Genomic DNA, 21869 nt, shown 5'->3' with positions numbered 1-21869 from the left:
AAAAATTGCGTTTCCTAGCAATGCTAACACCGTAAATTAGCTTACTCTGCGCTTCTGAAGAGGTATGGAAGGGTTGGTTGTTTTAGAAAAATCGACATTACTGACAGGCAATCAGAACAATGTGAGCGAGGCCTGGAATCCAGGGCTAGACTACAACAAATCTGGTGCCGAAAACCCAGGTCAATAGTCAGGATGTACTAACAGGCTGTTTTGCTTTCATGCAATCAGACAATGCTTTATCAACAAACACCTTGATCCCCTTTGAAAAGCCAACGCCTCCATGGTTAGAACCGCATAAAATTATTCATATAAGTGCATTGTTGCGAGAAATATCCAGACTTCTCAACTTCTGTGTTCTTTATTTTGTTGAAAAGATACCTCCATGTGCCTAAGATGTCTATCAACGGAAAACCTCTTAAAACTGAAGCCTCTTCTTCCCAGTGTCTCCAAGGACCTAGTCAGGATGCTCTTTAAGCAGCCTCAAACCCACATGCAGCTATTTGCCTGTATTCTCTTGGTAGAATCCAGTCATCCTATTTGCCTGTCTTCTCTTGGCAGGATCCAGTCATCCTATTTGCCTGTCTTCTCTTGGCAGGATCCAGTCATGCCATCACAGGAGCCCCCTTTAGATGAGAAGAGTGAAGAGGTGGACCTCCCCCCTGAACACACAGAGGATACAGATGGAAGTCAGTTCCTATAAAATATTGTTTCTTTCAATATAGACATAATATGAGAAGTAGGAGACCTTGTGGCCTTAGTCTTGGTATCAGTGCACTGGGTCTGGGCCTGTATTCAAAAAGCATCTCAGAGTAGGAGTGCTGATCTGTCTTTATTCATTATGAAAAGGTAAAACGGATCCTAGATCAGCACTCCTACCCTGAAAACACTTTCTGAATACTAATTACAAAGGCTTTAAAGACACTATTCAATCAAAACCAATAACTAGATTTCCAGGTTTATAAAAAAAAAATGAAGAAGAAAGAAGACTCCTCCCACACAGCGAGATAAGAGCATGTTTGAATCAGCATGCCATTGTTGTTTACAGGCTGGTCCCAAAGCTTAGTTTCTATGCACTATTCTGCACAGCGCAATTTTACAAATAAGAATTGAAGTCGGCCATTGTCTGTCCAGGTGTGTGTTTTTTCTGCCAGAAGCAGCAACTTGAACAAGATGCACTGCTGTGCACAGGGCCTTCACCTCTTTGTGCACTGGTTCTGTTCAGTATAGTTCAGTACAGTCCAGTATAGTATAGTTCAGTACAGTATAGTTCAGTCCAGTCCAGTATAGTTCAGTCCAGTATAGTTCAGTACAGTCCAGTACAGTCCAGTATAGTTCAGTACAGTCCAGTATAGTATAGTATAGTTCAGTACAGTATAGTTCAGTACAGTTCAGTATAGTTCAGTACAGTCCAGTATAGTTCAGTACAGTCCAGTATAGCCCAGTATAGTATAGTTCAGTCCAGTATAGTATAGTTCAGTACAGTATAGTTCAGTACAGTGTAATCCAGTATAGTATAGTTCAGTATAGTTCAGTACAGTCCAGTATAGTATAGTTCAGTACAGTATAGCTCAGTACAGTCCAGTATAGTATAGTTCAGCACAGTATAGTTCAGCACAGTATAGTATAGTTCAGTACAGTCCAGCATAGTTCAGTATAGTCCAGTACAGTATAGTCCAGTATAGTATAGTCCAGTATAGTATAGTTCAGTATAGTCCAGTATAGTTCAGTACAGTATAGTCCAGTATAGTATAGTTCAGTACAGTATAGGTCAGTATAGTATAGTACAGTATAGGTCAGTACAGTCCAGAATAGTTCAGCACAGTATAGTATAGTATAGTCCAGTATAGTATAGTTCAGTATAGTATAGTTCAGTATAGTATAGTACAGTCCAGTATAGTATAGTCCAGTATAGTATAGTTCAGTACAGTATCGTTCAGTATAGTCCAGTATAGTATAGTTCAGTACAGTCCAGTATAGTTCAGTACAGTCCAGTATAGTTCAGTATAGTCCAGTATAGTATAGTTCATTCCAGTATAGTATAGTTCAGTCCAGTATAGTATAGTTCAGTATAGTACAGTCCAGTATAGTATAGTCCAGTATAGTGCAGTACAGTCCAGTATAGTATAGTCCGGTACAGTATAGTTCAGTATAGTCCAGTATAGTATAGTTCAGTATAGTCCAGTACAGTATAGTCCAGTATAGTATAGTCCAGTATAGTATAGTTCAGTATAGTCCAGTATAGTTCAGTACAGTATAGTCCAGTATAGTCCAGTACAATCCAGTATAGTATAGTCCGGTACAGTATAGTTCAGTATAATCCAGTATATTATAGTTCAGTACAGTCCAGTATAGTAGAGTTCAGTCCAGTATAGTATAGTTCAGTATAGTCCAGTATAGTATAGTTCAGTATAGTCCAGTACAATATAGTTCAGTATAGTGCAGTACAGTCCAGTATAGTATAGTCCGGTACAGTATAGTCCAGTATAGTATAGTCCGGTACAGTATAGTCCAGTATAGTATAGTTCAGTCCAGTAGAGTATAGATCAGTACAGTATAGTCCAGTAGAGTTCAGTATAGTCCAGTATAGTATAGTCCAGTACAGTCAAGTATAGTCCAGTACAGTATAGATCAGTCCAGTATAGTATAGATCAGTATAGTACAGTATAGTCCAGTACAGTATAGTATAGTTCAGTATAGTATAGATCAGTTCAGTATAGTACAGTATAGTTCAGTACACTATAGTATAGTTCAGTACAGTATAGTATAGATCAGTACAGTATAGTCCAGTATATTATAGTTCAGTACAGTCCAGTATAGTAGAGTTCAGTCCAGTATAGTCCAGTATAGTATAGTTCAGTATAGTCCAGTATAGTATAGTTCAGTATAGTCCAGTACAATACAGTTCAGTATAGTGCAGTACAGTCCAGTATAGTATAGTCCGGTACAGTATAGTCCAGTATAGTATAGTTCAGTCCAGTAGAGTATAGATCAGTACAGTATAGTCCAGTAGAGTTCAGTATAGTCCAGTATAGTATAGTATAGTCCAGTACAGTCAAGTATAGTCCAGTACAGTATAGATCAGTCCAGTATAGTATAGATCAGTATAGTACAGTATAGTCCAGTACAGTATAGTATAGTTCAGTATAGTATAGATCAGTTCAGTATAGTACAGTATAGTTCAGTACACTATAGTATAGTTCAGTGCAGTACAGTCCAGTATAGTATAGTCCGGTACAGTATAGTCCAGTATAGTATAGTTCAGTCCAGTAGAGTATAGATCAGTACAGTATAGTCCAGTATAGTTCAGTATAGTCCAGTACAGTATAGTCCAGTGTAGTATAGTTCAGTCCAGTATAGTATAGATCAGTACAGTATAGTCCAGTACAGTTCAGTATAGTCCAGTATAGTCCAGTATAGTTCAGTACAATCCAGTATAGTATAGTCCGGTACAGTATAGTTCAGTATAGTCCAGTATATTATAGTTCAGCACAGTCCAGTATAGTAGAGTTCAGTATAGTATAGTTCAGTATAGTCCAGTGCAATATAGTTCAGTATAGTGCAGTATAGTATAGTTCAGTACAGCCCAGAATACTATAGTCCGGTACAGTATAGTCCAGTATAGTCCAGTATAGTATAGTTCAGTCCAGTATAGTATAGATCAGTACAGTATAGTCCAGTACAGTTCAGTATAGTCCAGTATAGTATAGTCCAGTACAGTCAAGTATAGTCCAGTACAGTATAGTTCAGTCCAGTATAGATCAGTTCAGTATAGTACAGTATAGTTCAGTACAGGCCAGTACAGTACAGTATAGTATAGTTTAGTATAGCTCAGTTCAGTATAGTACAGTATAGTTCAGTACAGTCCAGTACAGTATAGTATAGTTCAGTACAGTCCAGTATAGTTCAGTATAGTATAGTTCAGTATAGTCCAGTACAGTATAGTATAGCTCAGTCCAGTACAGTATAGTTCAGTATAGTTCAGTCCAGTATAGTATAGTCCAGTACAGTATAGTCCAGTACAGTCCAGTATTGTATAGTTTAGTACAGTCCAGTATAGTATAGTACAGTCCAGTATAGTATAGTCCAGTACAGTCCAGTATAGTCCTGTACAGTCCAGTATAGTCCAGTACAGTCCAGTCCAATATTGTATAGTTCAGTACAGTCCAGTATAGTATAGTTCAGTCCAGTATAGTTCAGTACAGTCCAGTATAGTATAGTTCAGTCCAGTATAGTATAGTCCAGTACAGTCCAGTATAGTCCAGTACAGTCCAGTCCAATATTGTATAGTTCAGTACAGTCCAGTATAGTATAGTCCAGTATAGTTCAGTACAGTCCAGTATTGTATAGTTCAGTACAGTCCAGAAAAGTATAGCTCAGTACAGTATAGTCCAGTATCGAATAGTCCAGTATAGTATAGTTCAGTACAGTACAGTACAGTTCAGTACAGTATAGTTCAGTACAGTCCAGTATAGTTCAGTACAGTATAGTTCAATAGAGTATAGTCCAGTATAGTCCAGTATTGTATAGTCCAGTATAGTTCAGTACAGTCCAGTATAGTCCAGTACAGTACAATATAGTTCGGAACAGTATGTTAACAGTACATTATAGTCCAGTACAGTACAGTCTAGCATAGTATAGTCCAGTACAGTAAATCACAGTATAGTCCTGTATAGTATATTAACAGTACGGTATAGTCCAGTACAGTATAGCCCAGTACTGTAAATTACAGTATAGTCAGTACAGTATATTAACAGTACAGTATAGTCCAGTACTGTATAGTCCAGTATAGTCCAGTATAGTATAGTATATCACAGTATAGTCCAGTATAGTATAGTCCAGTATAGTATATTACAGTATAGTGTAGTCCAGTACAGTACAGTATAGTCCAGTACAGTATATTACAGTATAGCCCAGTACAATATAGTCCAGTACAGTATAGTCCAGTATATTAACAGTACTCACCAGTGGGCTGACCTACTTGGGCAGAGGCAGGAAGAAGCTGCAACTCACTCTGCAGAGCATGATGCACTCTGCTGGCCACAAAGGTGAACTACATGTCCCACAATGCTTCCTTGATTATGGGAGAATCTCAGTTGCATTTCCTCGCACTCTCTCTGATCTTCTCATCCAATGAGTTTTGAGAAGGAGGCGAGGAGAGAGGACACAAGGAATCAAGGCAATGCAATTAAGATTCTCACTTGGACTCTTTCTCAATTAATCTTTCCTCGATTCCTTGTATCGTCTCTGCTTGTCTCCTTCTCAAAATTATTTTTGACCTTTTCCTTCCAATACGGTTGAGGAGGCAAGGAGATAGGATGCAAGGAATCACAGAAAGATTAATTGAGATGGAGCCATGGATTCTTGAGGAGTACCCTATTTGGTCCTCTGTAGCTCAGTTGGTAAAGCATGGTCCTCTGTAGCTCAGTTGGTAAAGCATGGTCCTCTGTAGCTCAGTTGGTAGAGCTTGGCGCTTGCAAATCCAGGACAGTGGGTTCGATTCCCAGGATCACCCATAAGTAAAATCTATGCACGCATGACTATAAGTGACTTTGGATAAAAGTGTCTGCTAAATAGCATATTATACTGTATATTATTTAAATGGAGATGGCTTTAGACTAAATATCCCTTAGGTTTTTAATGCCCAGTCTTCACTGTGTAGAACTTTCCATCACAACTCGGGTAACAAGTTGTTTTTCTCTTCAGTAACTTTCCTACCACACAGTCGCAAAGTGGACAAAGTGGAAGAGGACTCGAAGGTGAGTTCATTTAGACACACAATGTAAATAAGTCAGTCATGCATTCGTTTATGATATGGATTGTTCTGGTATTCTAGAACACAGAACAGCCCATTCTACACTGAACAAAAATATAAACGCAACATGTAAAGGGTTGGTCCCAAGTTTCATGAGCTGAAATAAAAGATCCCAGAAATGTTCCATACGCACAAAAATATTATCTAAAATTTTGGGTAGAAATTAGTTTACATCCCTGTTAGTGAGCATTTCTCCTTTGTTAATTTAATCTATCCACCTGACCGGTGTGGCATATTAAGAAGCTGATTCATCAGCATGATCATTACACAGGTGCACCGTATTCTGGGGACAGTATAAGGCCCCTCTAAATTGTGCACAGATGTCTCAAGTTTTTAGGGAGAGCGCAATTGGTATGCTGACTGCAGGAATGTCCACCAGAGCTGTTGCCAGAGAATTTAATGTTCATTTCTCTACCATAAGCCGCCTCCAACGTCGGTTTAGAGAATTTGGCATTACGTCAAACCGGCCTTACAACTGTAGACCATGTGTAACCACGCCAACCCAGGACCTCAACATCCGGCTTCTTCACCTGCGGGAATTGTCTGAGACTATCCACCTGGACAGTTGATGAAACTGAGGAGTATTTCTGTCTATAATAAAGCCCCTTTGTGGGGAAAAACAAATTCTGATTGGCTGGGCCTGGCTCCCCAGTGGGTGGGCCTGGCTCCCCAGTGGCTGGGCCTATGCCCACCCATGGCTGCACCCCTGCCCAGTTTTGTGAAATCCATAGATTAGGGCCTAATGAATTTATATCAATTGACTGATTTCCTTATATGAACTGTAACTCAGTAAAATCGTTGAATTTGTTGCATGTTGCGTTTATATTTTTGTTCAGTATATTTTATCACACAAAAATGTCACACAGGTTCTTATATGTTAGTATCATATCTACATGTCCATGATTCCAGCTCTGTCTATAACCATAAGGTTTTAATAAACAACAGGGGCATTCAACAGTATGCTGGTATCTGGGTCTTTTCTAACATGTATTTCCCATCAAAACCACCCCTTCAGGACATCAAAGCGGTGGTGGGTGGGATCGACGGTATCAAGATCTCCCAGGAGATGGCGCTGGGCCTGGGGGACTTTGACCTGATCCGGGTGATCGGCCGCGGCAGCTACGCCAAGGTGCTGCTGGTGCGACTCAAGAAGAATGAACAGATCTACGCCATGAAGGTGGTCAAGAAGGAACTGGTGCACGACGACGAGGTGAGAGGCAGGAGGGAGGGAGGGAGGGCAGAGATGAAAAGAGGAGGAGTAGAGTAGAGGGAGGAAAAAGAGTGTATGAGTCCACAGAAGCCGGGGGATGAAATGAGAAAAGAAGAGGATCTCAGGGGGGATGAAAAGAGAAGTGGAAAAAAGATGAGGAGGCGTGAAGGAACGATGACAAAGACAGGAAGAAGGGAAGAAGTTATTGTAACGTAAATTGGCCTTAACGAGGAAAAGTATGAGTCAAATTGATTTAAAGAGGAGAACTGAGGGAGTAAAATAAGTAAGGAGAAGAGAGGGAAGATTTTAAAAAACTGAGGATGATGTGTTTGAAGAATTATTGAGAGATTATAGTTTCCACCTCTAGGTGGAGATATGGTATCACTATTATACATACAGTTGAAGTCGGAAGTTTACATAGGCCTTAGCCAAATACATTTAAACTCAGTTTTTCACAATTCCTGACATTTAATCCTAGTAAAAATTCCCTGTTTTAGGTCAGTTAGGATCACCACTTTATTTTAAGAATGTGAAATGTCAGAATAATAGTAGAGAGAATGATATATTTATGCTTTTATTTATTTCATCACATTCCGAGTGGGTCAGAAGTTTACATGCACTTAATTAATATTTGGTAGTATTGCCTTTAAATTGTTTAACTTGGGTCAAGCGTTACAGGTAGCCTTCCACAAGCTTCCCACAATAAGTTGTGTGAATTTTGTCCCATTCCTCCTGACAGAGCTGGTGTAACTGAGTCAGGCTTGTAGGCCTCCTTGCTCGCACACGCTTTTTCAGGTCTGTCCACACCTTTTCTATAGGATGAGGTCAGGGCTTTCAAATCAAATCAAAATGTGTGCACCGAATACAACAGGTGTAGACCTTACAGTGAAATGCTTACTTACAGGCTCTAACCAATAGTGCGAAAAAAAGGTGTGTGTCTGTTTGTAGGTAAGTAAAGACATAAAACAACAGTAAAAAGACATTTGTAAATAGCAGTAGCAAGGCTACATACAGACACGGGTTAGTCAGGCTTATTGAGGTAGTATGTACATGTAGGTATGGTTAAAGTGACTATGCATATATGATGAACAGAGAGTAGCAGTAGCATAAAAAGAGGGGTTGGCAGGTGGTGGAACACAATGCAGATAGCCCGGTTAGCCAATGTGGGTAACCATTTGGTTACCTGTTCAAGAGTCTTATGGCTAGGGGGTAAAAATTGTTGAGAAGGATTTTTGTCCTAGACTTGGCACTCCGGTACCGCTTGCCATGCGGTAGTAGAGAGAACAGTCTATGACTGGGGTGGCTGGGGTCTTTGACAATTTTTAGGGCCTTCCTCTGACACCGCCTGGTGTAGAGGTCCTGGATGGCAGGAAGCTTGGCCCCAGTAATGTACTGGGCCGTACGCACTACCCTCTGAAGTGCCTTGTGGTCAGAGGCTGAGCAATTGCCATACCAGGCAGTGATGCAACCGGTCAGGATGCTCTCGATGTTACAGCTGTAGAACCTTTTGAGGATCTCAGGACCCATGCCAAATCTTTTTAGTTTCCTGAGGGGGAATAGACTTTGTCGTGCCCTCTTCACGACTGTCTTGGTGTGTTTGGACCATTCTAGTTTGTTGTTGATGTGGACACCAAGGAACTTGAAGCTCTCAACCTGCTCCACTACAGCCCCATCGATGAGAATGGGGGCGTGCTTGGTGCTCCTTTTCCTGTAGCCCACAATCATCTCCTTAGTCTTGGTTACGTTGAGGGATAGGTTGTTATTCTGGCACCACCCGGCCAGGTCTCTGACCTCCTCCCTATAGGCTGTCTCGTCGTTGTCGGTGATCAGGCCTACCACTGTTGTGTCGTCTGCCAACTTAATGATGATGTTGGATTCGTGCCTGGCCATGCAGTCGTGGGTGAACAGGGAGTACAGGAGGGGACTGAGCACGCACCCCTGGGGAGCTCCAGTGTTGAGGATCAGCGTGGCAGATGTGTTGCTACCTACCCTCACCACCTGGGGGCGGCCCGTCAGGAAGTCCAGGATCCAGTTGCCGAGGGAGGTGTTTAGTCCCAGGTTCCTTAGCTTAGTGATGAGCTTTGAGGGTACTATGGTGTTGAACGCTGAGCTGTCGTCAATGAATAGCATTCTCACATAGGTGTTGTTTGGACGGAATGCAAATTGGAGAGGTCTAGGGTTTCTGGGATAATGGTGTTGATGTGAGCCATTACCAGCCTTTCAAAGCACTTCATGGCTACGGACGTGAGAGCTACGGGTCTGTAGTCATTTAAGCAGGTTGCTTTTGTGTTCTTGGGCACAGGGATTATGGAGGTCTGCTTGAAACATGTTGTTATTACAGACTCAATCAGGGACATGTTGAAAATGTCAGTGAAGACACCTGCCAGTTGGTCAGCACATGCCCGGAGCACACGTCCTGGTAATCCATCTGGCCCCGCAGCCCTCTGTATGTTGACCTGTTTAAAGGTCTTACTCACGTCGGCTATGGAGAGCGCAATCACACAGTCGTCCGGAACAGCTGATGCTCTCATGCATGCCTCAGTGTTGCTTGCCTCGAAGCGAGCATGGAAGTGATTTAGCTCGCTTTGGGATGGCCTCTCCAATACCTTGACTTTGTTGTCCTTAAGCCATTTTGCCACAACTTTGGAAGTATGCTTGGGGTCATTGTCCATTTGGAAGACCCATTTGCGACCAAGCTTTAACGTCCTGACTGATGTCTTGAGATGTTGCTTCAATATATCCACATAATTTTCTTTCCTCATGATGCCATCCATTTTGCGAAGTGCACCAGTCCCTCCTGCAGTAAAGCACCCCCACAACATGATGCTGCCACCCCTGTGCTTCACGGTTGGGATGGTGTTCTTTGGCTTGCAAGGCTCCCCCTTTTTTCCCCAAACATAACGATGGTCATTATGGCCAAACAGTTCTATTTTTGTTTCATCAGACCAGAGGACCTTGCTCCAAAAAGTACCATCTTTGTCCCCATATTTCAGTTGCAAACCGTAGTCTGGCTTTTTTTATAGCGGTTTTGGAGCAGTGGCTTCTTCCTTGTTGAGGTGCCTTTCAGGTTATGTCGATATAGGACTCGTTTTACTGGGGATATAGATACATTTGTACCTGTTTCCTCCAGCATCTTCACAAGGTCCTTTGCTGTTGTTCTGGGATTAATTTGCACTTTTCGCACCAAAGTATGTTAATCTCTAGGAGACAGAATGCGTCTCCATCCTGAGCGGTATGACGGCTGTGTGGTCCCATGGTGTTTATACTTGCGTACTACTGTTTGTACAGATGAACGTGGTACCTTCAGGCATTTGGAAATTGCTCCCAAGGATGAACCAGACTTGTGGAGGTCTACAATTTTTTTTCTGAGGTCTTGGCTGATGTCTTATGATTTTCCCATGGTGTCAAGCAGAGACACTGAGTTTGAAGGTAGGCCTTGAAATACATCCACAGGTACACCTCCAATTGACTCAAATTATGTAAATTAGCATATCAGAAGCTTCTAAAGCCGTGACATTTTCTGGAATTTTCTAAGGTGTTTAAAGGCACAGTCAACTTGGTATATGTAAACGTCTGACCCACTGAAATTGTGATATAAGTGAAATAATCTGTCTGTTAGCAATTGTTGGAAAAATTACTTGTGTCATGCACAAAGTAGATGTCCTAACCGACTTGCCAAAACTATAGTTTGTTAACATGAAATTTGTGGAGTGGTTGAAAAACAAGTTTTAATGACTCCAGCCTAAGTGTATGTAAACTTCCGAGTTCGACTGTAGCACACATCAGATGACTGACAGAATTACAGGGAGAAGATAGGTGTTTCTGATAATAGAGAGAGAGAAGCTTCTCTTGGCTTGTAATTATTTGAGTTCTTCAAGTTTAAATGTATAACTCGGAGACAGACAACACTACAACCTATTATTCTTGTCGAAAAGACCATTCCTTCTAAAGCATTTTACATGTTAAATGTTTAGCAGACACTCTTATCCAGAGCAATTTACAGTAGTGTTGGTCTACCTACTGAGCCCCACAGGACCAGTCAACACTCAATATACTGTTCAAAGGGCAGTACAGGATTGAAACATACATTTTATGGGCTTTTAAAGCGGTTACATTTTTCCTGCCCTGTCCCTCAACCATTTACCAAAAGAAGTGGCGGGGTGACTGCTTTGTTTTTTTAATCCCAGATGGCACTTTTAATGGAATTATGTCTGTGTTATCAAATCAAATGTATTTATATAGCCCTTCTTACATCTGCTGATATCTCAAAGTGCTGTATAGAAACCCAGCCTAAAACACCAAACAGCAAGCAATGCAGGTGTAGAAGCACGGTGGCTAGGAAAAACTCCCTAGAAAGGCCAAAACCTAGGAAGAAACCTAGAGAGGAACCAGGCTATGAGGGGTGGCCAGTCCTCTTCTGTCTGTGCCGGGTGGAGATTATAACAGAACATGGCCAAGATGTTCAAATTCTCATAAATGACCAGCATGGTCAAATAATAATAATCACAGTAGTTGTCAAGGGTGCAACAGGTCAGCACCTCAGGAGTAAATGTCAGTTGGCTTTTCATAGCTGATCATTGAGAGTATCTCTACCGCTCCTGCTGTCTCTAGAGAGTTGAAAACAGCAGGTCTGGGACAGGTAGCACGTCCGGTGAACAGGTCAGGGTTCCATAGCTGCAGGCAGAACAGTTGAAACTGGAGCAGCAGCACGGCCAGGTGGACTGGGGACAGCAAGGAGTGATCATGCCAGGTAGTCCTGAGGCATGGTCCTAGGGCTCAGGTCCTCCGAGAGAGAGAGAGAGAGAGAGAGAGAGAGAAAGAAAGAAAGAGAGAAAGAGAGAATTAGAGCATACTTAAATTCACACAGGACACCGAATAAGACAGCAGAAATACTCCAGATATAACAGACTGACCCTAGCCCCCCGACACATAAACTACTGCAGCATAAATACTGGAGGCTGAGACAGGAGGGGTCAGGAGACACTGTGGCCCCATCTGATGATACCCCCGGACAGGGCCAAACAGGCAGGATATAACCCCACCCACTTTGCCAAAGCATAGCCCCCACACCACTAGAGGGATATCTTCAACCAACAACTTACCATCCTGAGACAAGGCTGAGTATAGCCCACAAAGATCTCTGCCACGGGACAACCCAAGGGGGGGCGCCAACCCAGACAGGAAGACCACGTCAGTGACTCAACCCACTCAAGTGACGCACCCCTCCTAGGGACGGCATGGAAGAGCACCAGTAAGCTAGTGACTCAGCCCCTGTAATAGGGTTAGAGGCAGAGAATCCCAGTGGAGAGAGGGGAACCGGCCAGGCAGATACAGCAAGGGCAGTTCGTTGCTCCAGTGCCTTTCCTTTCACCTTCACACTCCTGGGCCAGACTACACTCAGTCATAGGACCTACTGAAGAGATGAGTCTTCAATAAAGACTTAAAGGTTGAGACCGAGTCTGCGTCTCTCACATGGGTAGGCAGACCATTCCATAAAATTGGAGCTCTATAGGAGAAAGCACTGCCTCCAGCTGTTTGCTTAGAAATTCTAGGTACAATTAGGAGGCCTGCGTCTTGTGACCATAGCGTACGTGTAGGTATGCACAGCACCACCAAATCGGAAAGATAGGTAGGAGCAAGCCCATGTAATGCTTTGTAGGTTAGCAGTAAAACCTTGAAATCAGCCCTTGCCTTAACAGGAAGGGAGGCTAGCATTGGAGTAATATGGTACATTTTTTTGGTTCTAGTCAGGATTCTAGCAGCCGTATTTAGCACTAACTGAAGTTTATTTAGTGCTTTATCCGGGTAGCCGGAAAGTAGAGCATTGCAGTAGTCTAACCTAGAAGTAACAAAAGCATGGATTAATTTTTCTGCATCATTTTTGGACAGAAAATGTCTGATTTTTGCAATGTTACGTAGATGGAAAAAAGCTGTCCTTGAAACAGTCTTGATATGTTCGTCAAAAGAGAGATCAGGGTACAGAGTAACGCCGAGGTCCTTCACAGTTTTATTTGAGACGACTGTACAACCGTCAAGATTAATTGTCAGATTCAACAGAAGATCTCTATGTTTCTTGGGACCTAGAACAAGCATCTCTGTTTTGTCCGAGTTTAAAAGTAGAAAGTTTGCAGCCATCCACTTTCTTATGTCTGAAACACAGGCTTCCAGCGAGGGCATTTTTGGGGCTTCACCATGTTTCATCGAAATGTACAGCTGTGTGTCATCCGCATAGCAGTGAAAGTTAACATTATGTTTCCGAATGACATCCCCAAGAGGTAAAATATACAGTGAAAACAATAGTGGTCCTAAAACGGAACCTTGAGGAACACCGAAATTTACATTTGATTTGTCACAGGGCAAACCATTCACAGAGACAAACTGATATCTTTCCGACAGATAAGATCTAAACCAGGCCAGAACTTTTCCGTGTAGACCAATTTGGGTTTCCAATCTCTTCAAAAGAATGTGGTGATTGATGGTATCAAAAGCAGCACTAAGGTCTAGGAGCATGAGGCAGAGCCTCGGTCTGACGCCATTAAAAGGTAATTTACCACCTTCACAAGTGCAGTCTCAGTGCTATGATGGGGTCTAAAACCAGACTGAAGCATTTCGTATACATTGTTTGTCTTCAGGAAGGCAGTGAATTGCTGCGCAACAGCTTTATCAATTTTTTTTGAGAGGAATGGGAGATTCGATATAGGCCGATAGTTTAAAAAAAATATTTTCTGGGTCAAGGTTTGGCTTTTTCAAGAGAGGCTTTATTACTGCCACTTTTAGTGAGTTTGGTACACAGCCGGTGGATAGAGAGCCGTTTATTATGTTCAACATAGGAGGGCCAAGCACAGGAAGCAGCTCTTTCAGTAGTTTAGTTGGAATAGGGTCCAGTATGCAGCTTGAAGGTTTAGAGGCCATGATTATTTTCATCATTGTGTCAAGAGATATAGTACTAAAACACTTGAGTGTCTCCCTTGATCCTAGGTCCTGGCAGAGTTGTGCAGACTCAGGACAACTGAGCTTTGGAGGAATACGCAGATTTAAAGAGGAGTCCGTAATTTGCTTACTAATGATCATGATCTTTTCCTCAAAGAAGTTCATGAATTTATTACTGCTGAAGTGAAAGCCCCCCCCAAAAATAGGATGATCGAGCAGCAGTGAGGGCTCTTCGATACTGCACGGTACTGTCTTTCCAAGCTAGTCAGAAGAATTCCAGTTTGGTGTGGCACCATTTCCGTTCCAATTTTCTGGAAGCTTGCTTCAGAGCTCGGGTATTTTCTGTATACCAGGGAGCTAGTTTCTTATGACAAATGTTTTTAGTTTTTAGGGGTGCAACTGCATTTAGAGTATTGCGCAAGGTTAAATTGAGTTCCTCAGTTAGGTGGTTAACTGATTTTTGTCCTCTGACGTCCTTGGGTAGGCAGAGGGAGTCTGGAAGGGCATCATGGAATCTTTGGGTTGTCTGAGAATTTATAGCACTACTTTTGATGATCCTTGGTTGGGGTCTGAGCAGATTATTTGTTGCGATTGCAAACAAAATAAAATGGTGGTCCGATAGTCCAGGATTATGAGGAAAAACATTAAGATCCACAACATTTATTCCATGGAACAAAACTAGGTCCAGAGTATGACTGTGGCAGTGAGTAGGTCCGGACACATGTTAGACAAAACCCACTGAGTCGATGATGGTTCCGAAAGCCTTTTGGAGTGGGTCTGCGGACTTTTCCATGTGAATATTAAAGTCACCAAAAATTTGAATATTATCTGCTATGACTACAAGGTCCGATAGGAATTCAGGGAACTCAGTGAGGAACGCTGTATATGGCCCAGGAGGCCTGTAAACAGTATCTATAAAAAGTGATTGAGTAGGCTGCATAGATTTCATGACTAGAAGCTCAAAAGATGAGAACGTCGTTTTTTTTTGTAAATTGAAATTTGCTATCGTAAATGTTAGCAAGAACTCCGCCTTTGCGGGATGCGCGGGGGATATGGTCACTAGTGTAACCAGGAGGTGAGGCCTCATTTAACACAGTAAATTCATCAGGCTTAAGCCATGTTTCAGTCAGGCCAATCACATCAAGATTATGATCAGTGATTAGTTCATTGACTATAACTGCCTTGGAAGTGAGGGATCTAACATTAAGTAGCCCTATTTTGAGATGTGAGGTATCACAATCTCTTTCAATAATGGCAGGAATGGAGGAGGTCTTTATTCTAGTGAGATTGCTAAGGCGAACACCGCCATGTTTAGTTTTGCCCAACCTAGGTCGAGGCACAGACATGGTCTCAATGGGGATAGCTGAGCTGACTACACTGACTGTGCTAGTGGCAGACTCAACAAAGCTGGCAGGCTGGCTAACAGCCTGCTGCCTGGCCTGCACCCTATTTCATTGTGGAGCTAGGGGAGTTAGAGCCCTGTCTATGTTTGTAGATAAGATGAGAGCACCCCTCCAGCTAGGATCTTCTATCTTTTGGGAGGGGCAGAAAACAGTTTTCAACCAGCGATTGAGTTGTGAGTGCTGTAGAGCTCATCACTCCCCCTAACTGGGAGAGGGCCAGAGACAATTATCTTACACCGTACGGCCCGTTCACTGATTTATATATCTGTCATTATAGAGCTCTCTTTATATATCTCTCATTATCAATCTTGATCATTTGTCACATGCTTCGTAAACAACAGGTGTAGAATTATTCATTTATTTAGTAAAGTACTCTTCAAATGTGTAAACAGAAAACCACAACAGCAGAAAGAGTTCAAGTTCAATCAGCTCTTAAGAACGGAACCACTCTTCCTTGACTACCATTGTCAATATAACAGCAAAGCGCCAGTCTTAGCCAAACAAAGCCTGGCCCAGATGTCAATTTCCGGGACGTCAGACAGTTGTCAGAGACAGATAGATGGGTGTGTTTACATATTAACCTTTTACTGCAGTGGGCTAAATCAGCATCACACAGGGTAGTCTTAAACAAACCTACTTTGAAACAAAAGTATACATCTCTCACACATGGTTATGGGTTTAAAAAAACAAGACACCTGTACCATGTCAGATATAGAGTTTAAATGTAATACATTACGAGTTTACATCCTAATATTACACTTTATATACATCACAGAACACTGAATATAACAAAACCGTTTGACATAGGAGCACCAGATTTTCGGCGGTTTCTTTTAAATTATGTTTATTATGAAAAATATGAATAACATTCCACTCATGAGGCCTCTAGAGGGTAATTTGGTCATTTGACTGCAGCAAAGGGTTTTTAAAGGGTCACTGCTGGACATATAACGGGCCTGATGGAGGGTATTTTAGGAGACAGTCCCTGGCCTGGGTTCAGCCTAGACAGTCCCTGGCCCGGGTTCAGCCTATACAGTCCCTGGCCCGGGTTCAGCCTAGACAGTCCCTGGCCCGGGTTCAGCCTAGACAGTCCCTGGCCCGGGTTCAACCTAGTCAGTCCCTGGCCCGGGTTCAACCTAGTCAGTCCCTGGCCCGGGTTCAGCTTAGTCAGGCCCTGGGAGTCGGTCCCTGGCCTTGGTTCATCCTAGTCAGTCCATGAGAGTCAGTCCCTGGCCTGGGTTCAACCTAGATAGTCCCTGGCCTGGGTTCAGTCTAGTCAGCACCACGGCTTGGAATCCTATCCCTTTCAAGGCAGCCAAGGCCCAGCTTTAAGAAAGAAACATGGCCGCCCCCCGCCAAAGCCAGACAGGTTGCTATCATAGATATAGAACCTAGAGGGTGCACCTCCAATCTTTTCCATTGATCCATTGCTTCTGTGACAACAAGGCCAGAACCACTGAGGGCTATCTCCATTTTAAAGTAGTGAATTATGTATTTGTTCTTTGTGTATTTCTATGAGTTGATTGGCAGTTGGTTAACAACAGTGATAGAGATGGATAGATAGTGAAGAGACCAACCCACCCAAACACTAGACCCACCCGCCCATCCAAACACTAGACCCACCCGCCCAAACAAACACTAGACCCAGCCGCCCAAACAAACACTAGACCCAGCCGCCCAAACAAACACTAGACCCAGCCGCCCAAACACTAGACCCACCCGCCCATCCAAACACTAGACCCACCCGCCCATCCAAACACTAGACCCAGCCGCCCAAACAAACACTAGACCCAGCCGCCCAAACAAACACTAGACTCAGCCGCCCAAACACTAGACCCAGCCGCCCAAACACTAGACCCAGCCGCCCAAACACTAGACCCACCCGCCCAAACACTAGACCCAGCCGCCCAAACACTAGACCCAGCCGCCCAAACACTAGACCCAGCCGCCCAAACACTAGACCCAGCCGCCCAAACACTAGACCCAGCCGCCCAAACACTAGACCCAGCCGCCCAAACACTAGACCCAGCCGCCCAAACACTAGACCCAGCCGCCCAAACAAACACTAGACCCAGCCGCCCAAACACTAGACACACACACCCAAACACTAGACACACACACCCAAACACTAGACACACACACCCAAACACTAGACCGACACACCCAAACACTAGACCCAGCCGCCCAAACACTAGACCCACCCGAACACTTTCGGAAGAGGAAGTATAAGGCCATGTCCTGGAAAAACAACAGCTGTCTGTCTTCATCCGTGACTTCCCAGCGCAATCACAGCCAGAGCTCTGTAATCTGCTTACTCTCTGTTGGCACTGGCCTGGGCTTGCAAATGAATTGCTCTCTGACCTCCAGGGGACCCCTTTGATTTTGTAGTCACTCTCACTCAGATATCATATTAACATAAGTCATGGGAAAATGTGTAGAATTGCTGTAAATTATCTTTAAAACGGCAAGATTTCTCTTCACCCCATTGCAAAAATGTGCAGAATTGCAGGAAATTAGCTGTAAAACTGCCCCAAAAAATTCCATGCCCCATGGTAAAATGTGTAGCATTGCAGGGAATTAGTTATAAAACCTTCATTTTTCTCTACGCCACTAAAATGTTTTGCCCGTGGGGTTCCCCCAACCAAATCTCGCTTATGACCCTCAAAATGTATCTTTTGGATTCCAGACTGTAAAAGAACCCCTGGGTTAAAGAGTTGAGTAGCTTAGAGTAGAGCTCTAAGCACTAAATAAACTAAAGTAAAAAAATATCAAAGTAACACAATAAAATAACAACGAGGCTATATACAGGGGGTACCGGTACCGAGTCAATGTGGAGGCTATATACAGGGGGTACCGGTACCGAGTCAATGTGGAGGCTATATACAGGGGGTACCGGTACTGAGTCAATGTGGAGGCTATATACAGGGGGTACCGGTACAGAGTCAATGTGGAGGCTATATACAGGGGGTACCGGTACTGAGTCAATGTGGAGGCTATATACAGGGGGTACCGGTACTGAGTCAATGTGGAGGCTATATACAGGGGGTACCGGTACAGAGTCAATGTGGAGGCTATATACAGGGGGTACCGGTACTGAGTCAATGTGGAGGCTATATACAGGGGGTACCGGTACTGAGTCAATGTGCGGGGTTACAGGTTAGTCGAGGTAATTTGTACATGTAGGTAGGGGTGAAGTGACTATGCATAGATAATAAACAACGTGTGTTCATTGTGTGGTCATCTAGGTGGCCATTGTGTGATTGGAAAATTGTTTATGCAGTGTTTTAGTGTTTCCTGTGTTTCTTTTTACTTCTTCATTTGCCAGAGGAAGAGAAAACAAAAGGTGCCTCCTTCTCTAACTAGTGTTTCTGTTTGTGATTGGGCCCCTTTAGTTTTTCTTTATTCCTACGCGTTAGATTGTAGTCCAATAGTACTATCAAGTAACGACCTCAAATGAATGCCGTAGCATGTAGACCCTGAAACGTTCCTTCATCTGTGTATTTTTTTTAGATACTTATTCATCCCATATTTTCCATGTATTTCTATGTTCCATTTCTTGTGTTTTATGCCTTCTATTTTATTCATTGGAAAGTAGACCGTTGAAGTCATCAGTAGGGTAACTTCTACCTAAATTGGATCCATGTTCTTGTTGATTTACTCAGTCTTTACTTCATAAAAGGTAGTTTAATCTAAAGGGTTGATACAGTGTATTCAAACGGTTTCCCCTTTTCCACGTTTTGTTACGTTACAGCCTTATTCTAAAATGTATTAAATAAATAAAAATTATCATCAATCTACACACACAATACCCATAATGACAAAGCAAAAATAGGTTTAGATATTTTTGCAAATGTATTAAAACAAAAACTGAAATACCTTATTTACTTAAAAGTATTCAGACCCTTTGCTATGAAACTCAATTGTTTCCATTGATCATCCTTGAGATGTTTCTACAACTTGATTGTAGTCCACCTGTGGTAAATTCAATTGATTGGACATGATTTGGAAAGACCTGTCTATATATAAGGTCCCACAGTTGACAGCGCATGTCAGAGCAAAGACCAAGCCATGAGGTCAAAGGAATTGTCCGTAGAGCTCAGACACAGGATTGTGTCGAGGCACAGATCTGAGGAAGGGTACAAAAAAATGTCTGCTGCATTGAAGGTTCCCAAGAACACAGTTGCCTGCATCATTCTTAAATTGAAGAAGTTTGGAACCACCAAGACTCTTCCTGGAGCTGGCCGCCCGGACAAACTGAGCAATAGGGGGAGAAGGGCCTTGGTCAGAGAGGTGACTAAGAACCCGATGATCACTCTGACAGAGCTCCAGAGTTCCTCTGTGGAGATGGGAGAACCTTCCAGAAGGACAAACATCTCTGCAGAACTCCACCAGTCAGGCCTTTATGGTAGAGTGGCTTCGGGACAAGTCTCTGAATATCCTTGAGGGGCCCAGCCGGAGCCCGGACTTGAACCAGATGGAACATCTCCGAGACCTGAAAATAGCTGTGCAGCTACACTCCCTATCCAACCTGACAGAGCATGAGAGGATCTGCAGAGAATGGGAGAAACTCCATAAATACAGGTGTGCCAAGCTTGTAGCATCATACCCAAGCAGAATCGAGGCTGTAATCGCTGCCAAAGGTGCTTCAACAAAGTACTGAGTAAAGGGTCTGAATACTTATGTAAATGTGATGTTTGTTATTTTTAATAAATTTGCTACAATTTCTAAAAACCTGTTTTTGCTTTGTCATTATGGGGTATTGTGTGTAGATTGAGGGGAAACAAATATTTAATCCGTTTTAGAATAAGGCTGTAACGGAACAAAATGTGGAAAGTCAAGGGGTCTGAAAACTTTCCAAATGCACTGTACCAGGACAGTAGAAATCCATTAGATAGAATATAGTGGCTTAGATAAAATAATGTTCTTGTATTGTACTGAGCAATGAGAAATGAAGAAAATGGCTGCTTTGTGTTGTGATGTTCCACTATTTCTTCCTCTGGGGAACTGAGTTGACAGCACAGAGACATGAAAGGCAGAGCAGGTAGTCTGTCTGCTATGACAGGATGCTGCTACTGTATGGATACAAACAATGGTTGCTAATGTGTTGTCTTTTCATCTCTCTCTCTCCCTCTCACTCATTCTCCAACAGGACATCGACTGGGTGCAGACAGAGAAGCATGTGTTTGAGCAGGCGTCTACCAATCCGTTTTTAGTGGGCCTTCACTCCTGCTTTCAGACAGAGAGCCGGTAAGAGGCAGACAGAGGCTATGTCCCAAATGGTACCCTGTTCCCTATTTAGTGCACTAGTTTAGACCAGAACCCTATGGGCCTTGGGTCAAAAGTAGTGCACTATGTAGGAAATGGGGTGCCAATTGGGACGAAACAAGAGACTCAGTATAGATTCCAACATGTTGCTTTTTATATTGAGAATGTGTTCTAAACAGTGGTGGAAAAAGTACTCAATAGTCATACTGTAGTAAAAGTAAAGATACCTTCATAGAAAACGACTCAAGTGAAAGTCACCCAGTAAAATACTACTTGAGTAAAAGTCTAAAAGTATTTGGTTTTAAATATAATTAAGTATCAAAAGTAAATGGAATTGCTAAAATGTACTTAAATATAAATAATTTCAACTTCCTTAAATTAAGCAAACCAGAGAGCACAATTTACATTTTTATTGACAGATATCTAGGGGCACACTCCAACATCATTTACAGATAGCCAGGGGCACACTCCAACACTCAGACATCATTTACAGATAGCCAGGTGCACAGTCCAACACTCAGACATCATTTACAAATGAAGCATGTGTGTTTAGTGAGTCCTCCAGATCAGAGACAGTAGGGATGACCAGGGATGTTCTCTGTTTAGTGAGTCTGTCAGATCAGAGGCAGTAGGGATGACCAGGGATGTTCTCTGTTTAGTGAGTCCACCAGATCAGAGGCAGTAGGGATGACCAGGGATGTTCTCTGTTTAGTGAGTCTACCAGATCAGAGGCAGTAGGGATGACCAGGGATGTTCTCTGTTTAGTGAGTCCTCCAGATCAGAGGCAGTAGGGATGACCAGGGATGTTCTCTGTTTAGTGAGTCCACCAGATCAGAGGCAGTAGGGATGACCAGGGATGTTCTCTGTTTAGTGAGACTGCCAGATCAGAGACAGTAGGGATGACCAGGGATGTTCTCTGTTTACTGAGTCCACCAGATCAGAGACAGTAGGGATGACCAGGGATGTTCTCTGTTTAGTGAGTCCACCAGATCAGAGACAGTAGGGATGACCTCTGTTTACTGAGTCCACCAGATCAGAGACAGTAGGGATGACCAGGGATGTTCTCTGTTTAGTGAGTCCACCAGATCAGAGGCAGTAGGGATGACCAGGGATGTTCTCTGTTTATTGAGTCCACCAGATCAGAGACAGTAGGGATGACCAGGGATGTTCTCTGTTTAGTGAGTCCACCAGATCAGAGGCAGTAGGGATGACCAGGGATGTTCTCATGATAAGTACGTGAATTGGACCA

The 21869-nt window shown here is 42.9% G+C and overlaps 1 protein-coding gene across 1 annotated transcript in view; it reads left to right on the top strand.

Annotated features, from left to right (window-relative positions):
* Positions 1 to 21869, top strand: part of LOC115165374 (protein kinase C zeta type-like) — a 128831-nt gene that overhangs the window by 94678 nt on the left and 12284 nt on the right. Inside the window, exons 8-11 of the mRNA XM_029718456.1 lie at positions 596 to 686; positions 5704 to 5756; positions 6828 to 7022; positions 20505 to 20602. Of these exons, the coding sequence (XP_029574316.1) occupies positions 596 to 686; positions 5704 to 5756; positions 6828 to 7022; positions 20505 to 20602 (437 nt within the window). The remainder of the gene's footprint in view (positions 1 to 595; positions 687 to 5703; positions 5757 to 6827; positions 7023 to 20504; positions 20603 to 21869) is intronic.

The sequence above is a fragment of the Salmo trutta genome, chromosome 28 (assembly GCF_901001165.1).
Source record: "Salmo trutta chromosome 28, fSalTru1.1, whole genome shotgun sequence".
Classification (NCBI taxonomy): domain Eukaryota; kingdom Metazoa; phylum Chordata; class Actinopteri; order Salmoniformes; family Salmonidae; genus Salmo; species Salmo trutta.
The sequence above is the reverse complement of the archived record's forward strand: the minus strand, read 5'-3'. Positions and strand labels throughout refer to the sequence as shown.